We start from the raw sequence: 14,043 nt of genomic DNA, 5'->3' as shown, positions 1-14,043 counted from the left end.
TTTGGGTGGCCGAGGCAGGTGCATCACTTGAGTTAAGGAGTTTGAGACCAGCCTGGCCAACATGGTGAAACCCTGTCTTTACTAAAAATATAAAAATTAGCCAAGAGTGGTGGCAGGTGCCTGTAATCCCAGCTACTGGGGAGGCTGAGGCAGGAAAATTGTTTGAACCCAAGAGATTGAAGTTGCAGTGAACCAAGATCATGCCAGTGCACTCCAGCCTGGGCAACAGAGTGAGATTCTGTCTTAAAACAAAACAAAAGATAATTAAATATTAATATTTTGCCACATGGCATGCTGATGATTGGAGTTATGACTATTCAAGGTCTAGAGGATTGTAGTATAAGATATTTACATACCATACTCCACAATTAAACCAAAGACTGTTTTCCAAGTTGTTTTTCCGTTCATGAAGGGAGATGTAAATTTCTTTCCTGGAGGGATGTATTTATGGTGGTGGAAGTAAAAGACATCCAAATGAGCAGTTTCCACATGATGATGATTATGATGAAGGAAGGAGAGAAAGAGGGAGAAAAAGGAGGAAGAGGAAATTAAGAAGGAAAAGGAGGATGAGGAGGAAAGAGGACCATAAGAAAAAAATAATTATGTTTTATCAAGATGATCAGTAATCATCTGACAATTGGCCCAATTCAGTTTTTTGTCAGCTGATAATCAACATGAACATATAGGATCCCAAGTACCTACAAAAACTCATATTCTGCAGTTACAAAGAACCTCACTTAAGATAATGATAGCTGTTAGGATGGAATACCAGAAAAGGATTTTTTTTTTTCATTTTTCTCTAACTTTTCTTATTTAAGTTCTATCAGAGTCTTGCAACACAAACAGTATTATTCTCATTTTACAGATGAAGAAACTTGGCTCAGATGTCATTACAAAATTAGAGGAGCAGGCATTCAAACTTCAGGTAGTCTGTCTCCATGGTTCTGAAGCCTTTATTATATGACGTGTTGTGGAGATTATGCAAGACACTGCACATGAATGCAGAATGCCTGGCACATAATAAGCACTCAAATGTGACTTTCTCTCTGTCCCTGGATCCCTTACATTTTCTTTTCAATTTCAAGGAAAAGTGTCAGCATAAGCTTATTTGAACCTCATTAGGGATAAGAAGTAGGATGGCTGTGAGTTCTGATAGTTTTGACATATATTTTGATAAATCACTATATTACCTAAAAGCAAAATAGTGATATGATTTCTTTATAGGAAGTGTTCCTTATTTCTCAGATCACAAGCCCGCTATTCTTTTTAGTTTATAAAATGATAAGCACAAAATAAAACAGCTAGTATAAACTGATTTTTATAAGGGTCATATTCCTTCTAAATTTGAGTAAATATGGAATTTTAGTGAAGGAGTCCCAGATTTTAATTCTTTTCCTACTGCTTATTATATAACTTTGGCCAGTTATTTGACATTCTCCAACTTCAGTTTTTCATTTGTAAAATGCAGATACTTGCCTTGCAGATATGCTGTGAGAATTAAATGAGGTGAGGTATAAATTAAATAATACATAGTAAGGACCCAAGAAAGTAAGCACTTCCTCCTGTCAGTGAGCTGAAATGACAAATGTTGGCTTAATCTCCTTTTTATGATTAAATAATACAATAAAATCATATAGGTAATATTAAAGTATAATTATGACAATTTCTTTTTAAGCATTTTTAATAAAGACCTACTAAATTGTGCCTTCTCTAGAGATCTTTAGCATTTTTTGGCCCCCAGTATAAATGTATTAACATTAAATTGATCAAGTGATCATTAGAGAAGACGAGAATATTTATGTTCATTGATACGTACTCTGCTTGAACAAAACAAAGACCTTAGAAATTATGGTAGTCATTAGTGCCATTTGCCAAACACTCCCAATTCTCATTTCAGGGTTCATGCTGGAACTGCATTTCCTGGCTTAAGTGGTACTATATGACTAGTCCTGACTAAATACGTGTTGACCTGGTGCAGTGTCTCTTTCAGACTCTTTTCCCCTCCAGCTTGGCAACAAGGGGCACGTAAAAAGGTGGCTGCATCAGACTGGGTCCCCCGACTGCTGACCTACAAGAGTCGTATAGCGAGAGGCTGTGGAATTGTAACAGCATCACTTAGCTTATTCCGAATGATCAGAGGTGGTTAATAAAACCCAAAAGAACTTCTAGAAGCAAATAGATATCAAAGGAAGTAGACTTTCTTCCTATAGAGTATGTAGAGAAGAATCTTGATCAAATTTTTATTCAAAATAGATGGAACAAGATATGGGGCTCACTTCCAAATGTCTCTTTAGAGTTTTTGACCTTGACAGCACTTACATATAATAAGGATAAAATTCCGGTTAATAATATAAATTGTGATACATTCTTCAAATGAAAATGGAGATCAAAATTAGATTACAAGAAGATTAAAAGTAGGTGCATAAGTTGATATCTATTTCTCACCTAAAAGCTTTCTAGACACTCAGATAAGTGTTTTTAAAAAATATTTATTCATGTATTTTTTCCATATCATAAAATGTATACTCTAAGTTTAATACTGCGTGATTTAGAGAAACCCAAATAACTTGGACTATTTCCTATAAAACAACAAAAAATAAGGCACAGTCTACATTATACAGTGAAATGGTGGCAAGAAGAATGACAAACCTAAATTAGGGGTAAATATTCATTTTAATTTTTTTGGACAAATACTTTCAAATATAATTTTAAAAGATCAAATCAGCATTACAGATTCCAATTTAAATTCAACTTAATAAACACAATAAAGCATTTGAGTAGTTTTATTTTAAAATTATATGACACACTTGTTATTAACATATAAGGCATCAAGTGCCCTAAGAAAGAGCTCATAACCTTAGTAATTGCCCTTGAAAATATTAAAAAGCACATAATCAATGTCAAATTATTTTTGTTTGGTAAGAAAAGTAAAATTAAAAGCACGATGAGAACCACAGGGTACACACTGTAAATACACAATATGTAATAATTCATCTTTCTTTCTTACATGACATTTGTTTGGAGCCTGGCTAGGAAGCCTGAAGATGGCAGTGAAAAAATAGGGAGAGCTGTTCCTGAAACACAGGAGTGTTACCCAAACTTGAAACAAAGGAAGATACTCCCCATAGTCCCCTGAAATAAAATAACGATTCATGGTAAAATAATTTCCAAATATCTCACACTCTTATAAGTCTGAAATCGAGAAGTTAAAAATAAATCAATAAACATCTGTGGGAGGCTGAACAACCAAAACAGGTTTATAATAATTATGGCATCTCATTCTGAGGCTGATTCCAAATTCTTCATTCATGAGTTGCGAAAGACTTCTCTTCTTCTTAATGTCAACAGTAAGGCATGCCAAATTGCTATAATAAAATTATTCTAACGATAACTTTGGGTATTAAAGCTGTATAACTATAAAATATAGTCCGAATGTACATAGACTTGAGTGCACATAAATCTGCACACAAACATAAACCATGAGTACACTCAAGTGTAAGCCACAGATTTTTGAAATCAGTTTCATGTGTTTAAAATAACATCTTGCTTTTTACAGTGTCAATGTGTCAATACACTAGGCAGGCAAATTATTTCCCAAGACTTACAAAATTTGGGAGAAGATATTATAGAATATTATGAATCATAAAATGATATAGCTAAAAATCAGCGGAAAGACAATGATATGTTAATTCTCTTTCTTAAGTACTCTTTTTACACTAGAAAAAGCCGCCAGTGAGAGTTCATTATAATCTTCTCATCATAGTCAATTTTTATGTCCAATTCTGGGAAAGGTTAAACCCATTACAGAGAACAGTAAGTATTGATAGTATTACATCTTGCTGTAGTAGGTGAACCATTGGCAAAGGTTGTGATCTTTTCTGTCAGACCACATATTTTTGATGGCATTAATTGCTGCAATGAAATCTGACCTTCAGGTTGAAAAACCTTCTCCTAAGAGATATACATATAGAACGTTTTTTAAACTTTAGACAATTAATCCAAGTAAAGTTTTGCATACACCCACCATTGCACATGTGAAAGATGAAGACCAAAATGTTCACATGCTCCTGCCTAGAATTTTTGCTTGTTGGAAAGAGGTTAAAAAAAAAGTAGAGCCATTGGGTCCAGGCTTTTAATTCTCAGTGTTTAACTAGCATGGTGCTCAGTCACTCATTTATCAGGATTAAGTCACCCCTTATTCTGGGGGGCTGAGGTAAAGGCACACATAAGTTTGGTAGCACAATCTCTTTTCAGAAGTTGTACCTTGAAGGGCGTGTCCCAGCACTGGTCCAATTGGGTCCCTAAAACAAGTAAGTATGAGGGAGATGGACTCATATTTTAAGCAGACAGCAAAGCATTTGATATCAAGGCAAATAACTTGATAGTACAGAATAAAGGGTTATAGCAGTCATGCGGGTAAAAGCAACCATGGCCTCCAAGAATTTCATGGTTCCAAGCAGTCTTGTCTTCCTCTAAACTATAAATCAACTATGCAGTGGGGAACATGAAGAAAAGCTGTTCTTTACATGAGGGTCCAGTACATCTTATTACGTGATCTGCTTTAAGAGCTCCCAATGGGTGGAAAGGACACACAGCACTGCAAAGAAAACTCTTTGCAAACTCTACCACTAACAGTTTAAGATGCTCTAAAAAGAACTGGCTTATAAAGATATTAGGAGCCTTAAATCATCCATCAGCAGCATGTAGATCCCAGTAGTAAAGGAGAAAGACAGGTTTCTTTCTGTAACTCACCCCATTGGTCCATACTGCTGAAAGATGAGCTGTCTTCTCATTGAGATTAGGAAGATGACTCTGAGTTTAGATTTCTAAAACCATGTAAATAAGCTAAAGACCTAGAACCACTGAAAAACGTTTTTCTTCCCTAGGTCTAGCAATAAAAACTTTTATAGGTAACAACCAGCACCATGTTGAAGAGACAGATGGAAGGTCATAAATCTCCATGAAGGATGCAAGACCAACACCATAGCTATTATATGCCCAATGTCTGTAGAATGTATCACCTGGTCTTGCCAAAGTACCTCTAGAGCCAAAAACACTCTTTGTCAAATTGGGAACAACAGGAAATAAAGCACATGGCTTTTCTTTGCCTGTGTTACCATCATTTTAAATTCAAGTAATCTTCATATTGAATTCAGGCACTGCCAGGATGGATAAACCAAATACCCAGTGAAAAGTCGATTAAGGTAAGTATCTGAATAATGTCACCACAGCCCAAAAGGAGTCATTCAGATGATGTTCTAAATCATGTAATGTGTAATGGTTTGCCCTCAGATAAGCAGAACCTTAAAAGAGATGTGCTCTGTATGTTAGCAGATTTAAACAATGTTGAAATATGCATTTACATACCACATTTCAATTTTAAATTTTAAAGAAAATTATAGAGTTCTGGGGAAAAGAAAGGAAATGTATTTTGACTTGTTAGGTCTTTTCCTTCCCCGTTGAATTTTTTTTTTCCAAAATGGCATTTTTCAAAATGTTGCCTCTAGATCACATCTATATTATTTTGTAGTCCTGCAAGATTCATTAAATGCTTCCATATGAAAAGCTTTATCATCAAGTGAAAAGACTTCCTAACACTTGATTCCCAAACTCCTCTTCCTTCATAAACTGAAAACCGATTCCACATTTATTCAGTTTAGTTTGCCATTTGGCTAATTAATCCTGTTTCACCAATAAATAAAAACAAAACTCAGTTGATCTCATTTAGCTTCTATGAATAAACATTAGTTTTTTCTTTAATGCCTTCTCTCTTTTTTTTTAATGCCTTCTTTTTTTAACACACAGCTCAGACTTACTCACTCAGCAGATCGTTTCCTTCTTATCTCAACATCATCCAAAGTGGATCCTTAAGCAGGCTAGAGCTGGACTTAAAAACCTTCAGAATATAAAACTTATACCACTGGTAAGGCAGCCTCAACAAAAATCATGAAATGAGACTCCCAGTAAAACAAAGTTTGTTGAAAAAGCACAAGGAAACAGCAATGGAAAGCAAAAATCATGTTTATGTCATCTCAATTCTTTCTTTTCAGTAATCAGTATTGCTCTATAACATAAGGCAATTAGCTACATCTAGCTTCCTGATTCTCATATAATTTCTCATTTTTACCTAATAATTCTTTCATATACCCACCCTCTCTTTTTGCTATCTTCTGAGTCTCCCTTTTTGTATTTCACCTCAACCCTTAGTCATATGCAGCATACCGCACTCATCAAATCAATCTCTGATACCCATGAGAGCTCATTCACATAAATATCCTGATTCACACATTTTGCCAAAGTCACCCATGTATTCCACAGTTGTCCACAACAACACAAACTTCAGACATTTGAAATAGCCTTTAAAAATCTACAAAGAAATCACTTTCTTAATTCCTCATTCCTGCTGTCTCATACCAATTCCCAGCTCCTGTCCTCTTTAAGAATGACCCCCGATCCTGTTAATGCAATCATGGACGTTACAACTCCTACAGCACAGGTTGCAAAAACCTCCAGGCAGAGTTGCAAGATGTAAGGTATTTCTGAGGCTGCATTTCCCATCCCTTTTCTGAATCGTCACCATAATGAGGCGGCATGTCACTGTGAACACCCAGTGCATGTCTTGCACAGTGAGCACCTTGCTCATCATGCTGCTCTTAGAGAAGAGTTTGTGCTTTATGAGGCAAGAGTTCACAGTTACTGAATGACACCTAGACCACTGTGAGTGGGAGGTGAGTTCTGATGATGACTACAGTCCCCATTAAATCAGTGTATTTAATCTTTCCTTTTCTTTTCTGTCTTGTTTTTTTTTGGCTTTAGGCTTAAGGACTGCTGCTACCATGAGGAAAGCGCTTGTTGCTTAGCCTAGAGCAAGTGATACAGCCTGCTAGGCACAGTCCCCAAAAGTCTAGCTGCAATTCTATTGGTGGTTTTCCCCAAACAGCAGTAACAAGATGTCACCTGGAAGCACACCAGAGCCAATCATGACTCAGGCCTGCCTAGATGTTTAGCTCTCTGGAAATATATTTAAAATGTTTCACGCCTTGCCTCTTTGGTGTGAGAACCAGCGGACTTCAAGAGCACAGATAGCCAATATGATGGCAAAATCACAAAATATAAAATTTATATCAGTAACTAATTTGACTTCATTTTAAAAAAGAGCATGTGACCCTGGCTAATACCTGGCACTAACACTGTGGTTTAAATTCACATTGGTCTTACAATGATTTACATAATTTTCTTTTATTAGAAAGTTTATCCCAATGACTTAATTACCATTTTTGAATACAGGAATAATTTCAAACATAACATTTTTTACAATAAGAAAAGCCCAACATCCTCAAACTTCAAAATATTCAAACTAAAAATTCCATATTTTAGTGTTTAGCCAAATTACAAGAACGATAATTTAGCAAGAAAATGGATAAGCACCTTGGAGAATTAAACGTAAGCCTTATTATTGATTAGTGCTTAGTTCTTTTTCACAAAATAGATTAGCAATTGATCCTACTGTGTGTAGGACCACCTAGTGTCCAAAGAATAACATCACATATCTGTGTAAAAGAAATAATTTGTATACTGGGTCATTAGAAATATTTTTCTATCGAAGTAGAAGTTCTTGGCCATTACAGATTAATTAGCCTTCAGCGCTTCAGAAGGACAGGTGTGGCTGGTTGTGGTTTCTTACACATCTTACATGGCTTTTCTTCTAAATAGAAGACACATGGAGAACAAAAACACTCACTGGCTGTTGATTTGTGAAATAAACTTTTCTTGCCAGGCAAATAAATTGCACTGTGAATTTTTATAAATTAACTTCTTTTTTCATATTACAAAATGCCAAGGCAGACTCTCAAGATATTCACAACCAGAATTAACTCTGTACAGCGAGCGCATCTTCCTCTACCAAGGACAGTTCCAGAGTGTTTTCATTCGTGCTGGTTTTCATCCTGAAGTTAAAAGAACCATAGAGTTTTGCAGACTCTTTGGAAGAGGCAAATCTGTTTCGACGATAGAGCTCCCCCTTCCACATGGACATCATTAGCAAGCAGGACAGGACGACACCCCCCAGCGTGAGGAGGCAGAGCCCCGCAATCACACAGCGGTCCAGGTGAGCCCCCAGCCTGGCACTCTCCTTCTCCAGGCGCTCCATCTCCCGGGCTGCCACAGTGTTGGGGTCTACAGTCACTTCTCGTGGGACGATGTAAGAGATAATCACCAGCAGGATCCCGGTGACCAAGAACAAGATGGCGCTGATGAAACCATAGTCTATAGATTTCCCTGAAGACGTGGCTTCTGAACTTGCATCGTCCTCCTCTTCAGATATCAAAGATATGGCAGCCTCTTGGGACCACTCATTTGGATTTTCCCAGCCAAGCTCCCCAGGGTGATTATGCCCTTTTGCTGATGGCAAGCTCCGGTTCCGCTGCTCCAAGTTAACGTTTTTGTCCACATAGGTAAAAGAAGTTTCTAATTCCTGGCTGCAGCAGTTACAGACTTTCCGTTCCGCTGTTATTTGGTTGTTCCCTGAGTGGAGAGGTCCTGGTGGAAAGGTGTCTGGCTGAAGAGTACTGTTTTGCAGAGAGGAGGAGGGGGATGCTGGAGAAGAACTAAGTTTAGACCCTTGCATCTCAGTTGCTCTTGGGGTGGATGCACACTGTCTCTGACAGCAGAGAGCAGCTCTCGTGGCTGCTGTATCTGCCTGGTCACCAGGCAGCCCTCTTGAACTCCAGTCCCTAGCATCCCAGAGGTCTGCCTGGTTGCTCTTCTTAGCAAGGTAGTGGAGCTCCATGAGAGCTAGTCAGACATCCCCCAGCAGCTTCCGGAAAGTCTGCCAATAGCAACAGAGTTAAATGAGAACCCAACAGAAGCTAAGGTTGTACTTCCAGGAGTGTTGCTCCTGGGGTCCCCATTTCCTTCACAGCTGCACCTGTTTAGCCCCCTTTCCACCTCAGACAGGCAAAAGAAGGGAGGGGATACCTAGTGGCAGGAAAGTGTAGAGAGGACAAATGCTCTCACTTGTCATCGTGATTAACACTGAGAAACTTAGGTCAGGGTAGAAAGGCGCATGGAGGAAGTGGCAGTGTCTATTGAGAAATAATACTGCCATCACCAAGCCAAATTTATCCAAGGACTCACACATTCCTGCAAAAGGATCCCTCAAACGAGAAGGCAGGTTTCCTGTAAAAAGACAAATGAGAAAGGCAAGAGCCCTTTTGAGCAGAGCTGCCGATTTTCTGGACGACTTGGGGAAGTATAGACTTCTTAATTCAATTAGACTGTAAGTGTTTACATTCTCCCTAGTTCAGAACAGATTCTAATACAGATTAGCTTTAGAGCATCACCATGAGTGAACGACTATATCCCATTATCAGCTGGGCAGGAACTCAGCATTTTGATTCCGTAGCTCTGAAGTAGATGAAAAAGGCCAGCTTAATCAGCCACCTCAGCTAACCTTATACCTCATACATCCAATGACCCTTGTCACACAGCCCTGTATTTACAAGACCATATGCTGCTTATTCACTGTGCTTCTACTCAGCCCGATTCCCTCACTGCTCCACGGGGGAAGCATGTTCTGGACCCCAAAGCATATAGGCAACAGACCTTACTGCAATCCCTGCAAAATACAGTGGGCCAACCCACTCCTTCACACACACACACCTGCCTGCTCCAGTTGCAGGATCTGTTACTCCCGTTCCCTGAGTCTGTATTCCTCCCTCTCTGCATGCTTTGCTACCACACATGCACAAGAAATTGACCATCGGAATAGTTTTACAAACCCAATCTAGAAGTGAACTGAAAATAAAAGACAAACTATAAACCCACAGAGTAAGAGAGTTCTGTGGAGGTAAATAGATGAGAAGCTATATCCAAGGTTACCTCTGGAATTTTATAAACATGTCACTCCTCACCCCCCCACTGCATCAAGGGGCATTTCTGGGAGAGAACTTTGGTTTGAGCAGAAAACCATCTGCCTATCTTTCTCTGCCTCTGCCATGTTTCCAAGGAATAAAAATTCACCTTTCACTATCATTAAATAGAGAGATTTTAACCAAAGGCTCCTTTTATTTTGCTTCCAAATCCAGGGTGATAATTGATTTAGTCAACGGCTTGAGGCTTCTTATGATTCAAAATCCACAGCTCCAAAGCTGGTAACAGAAGCACAGGCAAGGGTCACCTAAGGTCAACCTGGCAACTCAAAATATGGGAGAGGGAATCGACACGTTTGCTGCTACACACACGAGTTTGTTTAAAACAAAACAAAACAGAAAACGTTTTTCTCCTGTTATCGGAGTTTATCTACAGTGAAAACAGCAAAAAAAAAAAAAAAAAACAACAGGGCAAAAGAATCACTACTAAACTAGAACAAACCCTCACTAAAGAATCCCTCAATGAATGAAGTGATGGTAACAGGCTTCATCAATTACCGAGAACTCTTCTTCCAGTTTTCTCAGGCATTAGGGGCTCTGATTAACCTTTGGTACAATTAACTCATCACACTAGACTACCTTGGATAAAATCAGCAGGGTTATTTGAGACTTTCAATTTATAACAAAAGAGGAGAGAAATCCTCACTTAATTCCCTACGGCCGCCTCTACCTCTCTTTAAAGAAAAGCTACTCCCGCTTGTTCGCTTGTTCTACCGGAGGTATGTTAGCAGCGCAGTCGATTTCCTTTGCAGCTCCCTAATCCGGGGCTTCCATTCTCAGTGGAGAATGGATAATCCCAGGAGACCAGCTAAAGACTCTTTTCTTCCGTCCTCTCCCTCTTTTTCCTCTGATCTGCTTAAAAGCCCAGTTTAACGACATTGCACCTTAAAGCGAGGGGACATGCACTTTCCCTCTTCCATCTGTCATCAATTAAAAGCATTAATATTTGCTTTACACTGACACAGGCAAGGCTGGTCTCGGGGAGGCGACCTCTGGATGTGCTCTGTGCGAGCTGAGCCGGAAGACCGAGCCCCAAGCACCGGGCAGCGGTGCCCCCCGCAGGCGTCTAGGGATCCGGCGATCCATTTCTGGTGAACTCTGCGCCCACTGAGGGACTCGAGGTAGGGATGTGTGCGCCTAGTACCGGGAGACGAAGCAGACACCTTGGGCAGGGAGCGGGGATATGCGCTCCAGCTCCGCTAGGCTACAGAGCTCTCACCCTCGCACCCAAAGCCTCCTCCCCATCCTACTCCCCGCCACTCACCTTCTGCTTCGGCCACCCGGTGCGGCTCCAGCACCGCACGCTCTCCAGGCACGGCTCCCGGAGAAAGTCCCCCAATCACCAGCCGCCGCACTTGTAGCCTCTGCACGCCCCTCCGCTCCGTGGGGTGGGCAGCGCCCGCCGCGGAGAGGGGGGGTGGGGCGGGGCGGGGCGGGGCGGGGCGCTCCCGGAGCATCCCGGGAGTTGTAGGCCAGGGGCGGTCCCTGCATCCCTCCTGTTTCTGTCTCGTCCCACGCCTTCTGGGTTTTACCTTCCTGCGGATGAGTTCCCGCCATACCCTCTTACTCCTCCCCAGCACTTAAGAAGACAGCACTGTTTTCTAAGCTCAGAGTGGAGTTCCCTAGCCTCAGGTGTGGCCACAAGACTGTGAAAAGGAAAGTATATTTGGCTCCAAATGTGCCAGATAATTTGCATATTTTGTCTTTTTAATAGTCAAAACATATCTTCCAAGTAGATTTTATTAATCCTCATTTTACAGATGTGGAAACAGGCTCAGAGAGGGCAAGTGTCTCCTCCACAGTTACCAAGACCAACAGCAGCTTCTGAAATTGCATCCAGGAATCAGTTTGGAAAGTCAATGCATTTCTCACAAAATCAGAAGAAATGTGACCATTTAAGGGTAAGAGATTGTCCCATGTACCAGCACATCCCCTGTACTTAGCACAGTGGTATTCATTGAATGTATGAATAATAATAACGCAAAATAACAGTTAACATAAATAGCGCTTATTATTGTCAGGCTCTCTTCTAAGCACTATAGATACATTGTCTCATTTAATGGTCACAATATATTGTTAAAGTATTATTAAAAAAAATCCTCATTTTAACAGAAGAGGAAACTGAGTTACAAAGAAGTAGAATAATTTGCCCAATGTCAAACAACTAATACTTAGCAGAGGTGGGGGGATGAACACCAACAGATTCTAAGCATTATACTATATGGAATGAATGGAAGAAAGACCAGAAGGCCAGAATACAAGGTGTCAGGAATAAAGGAAATCTGAAGGTTGAATCTCCTGAATTGTGACTCTTAGGCTAGGACAAGGTAACTGTGTCACCAACCTCTTTCAACCAGAGTGGACTGCAACAGCCAACAGCCACTGAAAGCCCAGGGTATGTGTAGCTTATAGACAATCTCCAGTTTTCCAGCATCCTGTTGGGACAATTCTAGGGGAGCAAAAAAGGATTATAGTATGGATAGGCCGGGCACGATGGCTCACGCCTGTAATGCCAGCACTTTGGGAGGCCGAGGTGGGCAGATCACAAGGTCAGGACATCGAGACCATCCTGGCCAACATGGTGAAACGCCGTCTCTACTAAAATACAAAAAATTAGCCGGGCGTGGTGGCACTTGCCTGTAGTCCCAGCTACTTGGGAGGCTGAGGCAGGGAATCGCTTGAAGTCGGAGGCGGAGGTTGCAGTGAGAGATCAAGCCACTGCACTCCAGCCTGGCGACAGAGCAAGACTCCGTCAAAAAAAGACAGACAGACAGACAGACAGACAGAAAGACAGACAGACAGACAGACAGACAGACAGACAGACAGAAAGAAAGAAAGAAAGAAAGAAAGAAAGAAGGGATTATAGTATGTACGACATTTTGCTTGTAGCTCACATACTGTGGTTGCTTGCTTTCAAAAGAGATATCGATCTCCTTTAAAGACAATTATGTTGGTATTTCTTTACATTGAATAGAATCTATAGTCACACAATTACAGGAGTTCACAATCCTGCCTCTTTAAAATTATTTTCCCCCCATATGATTATGTTTGTAGCCAGTGAGGCCCATTTGTTGATAAACATGATAGATGTATTATGACTTCTCCTTTGCTTACTACACAGTTCTCCAGCATGAATATCTTTCCTCCACTGCCCTATTCCATCCACACTTCAAGGACTAGTTTATCAAGCCAAATCTACAGGGATGCAGTTCTTAGTACTACGTATGCAAAAAGAAATAAAGAGAGAAACTAAGGTGTAGAAGGAACTTGAATTTATGTTGACGAGGAAAAGCTGAAGGAACTTAGGCTATTAGCCATTGAACAATACTGAGAGGAAACAATAAACTAGCTTTAAATATTCTAAAGTTTCTAAAAATAGAAGAATTCTATAGCATATTTAAAAGGGTAAAAGCAGAACAAATAACAAGAATACTATTTTTTTAGTGCTACTATGTTATCATCTTTAATTTTTACACCAACTTCACAAAAGGCAGTATTATTGCACCCGTTTTGCAATGTAGAAATTGAGGCTTGAAAAGATGTAGTTTCTTTCCCAAGGCCTGAAAACTAATATCTGGCAGAGCCAAGATTCTAACTTGGGTCTGTGTGATTCCAGAGACTTGATCTCTTTGCTGACACATTATACTGAGCAATGCTTCACAATCTTTTTTACAGCAGAGTACACATAAGAGGTGATACTATTTATGGCAATGTAATCAACACAGGAGGTTCCTCATGCCCATAGTTCTGGGGCTGTGGGTACTTCAGTCTCTGCAGGACAGCTTGGAGAGCTAAGGAAATAAGTAAATCAGCACACCTGTGACACACTGGAGTGCTGGAGGATGCCAAAGCACCAATCTGAGAAGCTCTGGATAGCACAATTAAATTTAAGAAGGAGGCTGATTTGAGGCTTAGTATAAGGAAGGACATTATTTCTAAAACTTTTAAATTGATGTCTCATGAAGGCAAATTCTCTGTTACTGGTGAGGATAAAAAAAAAAAAAAAAAAAAAAGGAGAGCCATTTTTTAGTGATTTCGTAGAAGGGATTCATCTAGTTGGATTAGAGGACCTCTGTGGTTCCCATGCTGAACTGATTTTAAGTTACATTTTTTT

At 39.9% G+C, this 14,043-nt stretch overlaps 2 protein-coding genes across 5 annotated transcripts in view; one reads left to right on the top strand and one right to left on the bottom strand.

Moving 5' to 3' along the window:
* The window catches only part of TMEM74 (transmembrane protein 74), a 143,702-nt gene extending 132,364 nt beyond the window's left edge, over positions 1–11,338 (bottom strand). For 3 of the 4 annotated variants that reach the window (XR_007728230.1, XR_007728228.1, XR_007728229.1), the window contains exon 1: positions 11,194–11,338. Coding sequence is in view for 1 of the 4 variants with exons in the window: in XM_050801385.1 (XP_050657342.1) it covers positions 7,871–8,788 (918 nt within the window). In the remaining 3 variants the exon portion in view is untranslated. Of the gene's footprint in view, positions 1–7,223; positions 8,828–11,193 lie in introns of those variants that run through there. The other variant, XM_050801385.1, reaches the window with a different exon arrangement.
* The window catches only part of EBAG9 (estrogen receptor binding site associated antigen 9), a 1,013,262-nt gene that overhangs the window by 214,609 nt on the left and 784,610 nt on the right, over positions 1–14,043 (top strand). The gene's annotated exons all lie outside the window — the stretch shown is intronic.

This window comes from Macaca thibetana, chromosome 8 (assembly GCF_024542745.1).
Source record: "Macaca thibetana thibetana isolate TM-01 chromosome 8, ASM2454274v1, whole genome shotgun sequence".
Lineage (NCBI taxonomy): Eukaryota > Metazoa > Chordata > Mammalia > Primates > Cercopithecidae > Macaca > Macaca thibetana.
Note: the sequence above shows the minus strand (reverse complement) of the source record. Positions and strands in the feature narration are given on the sequence as shown.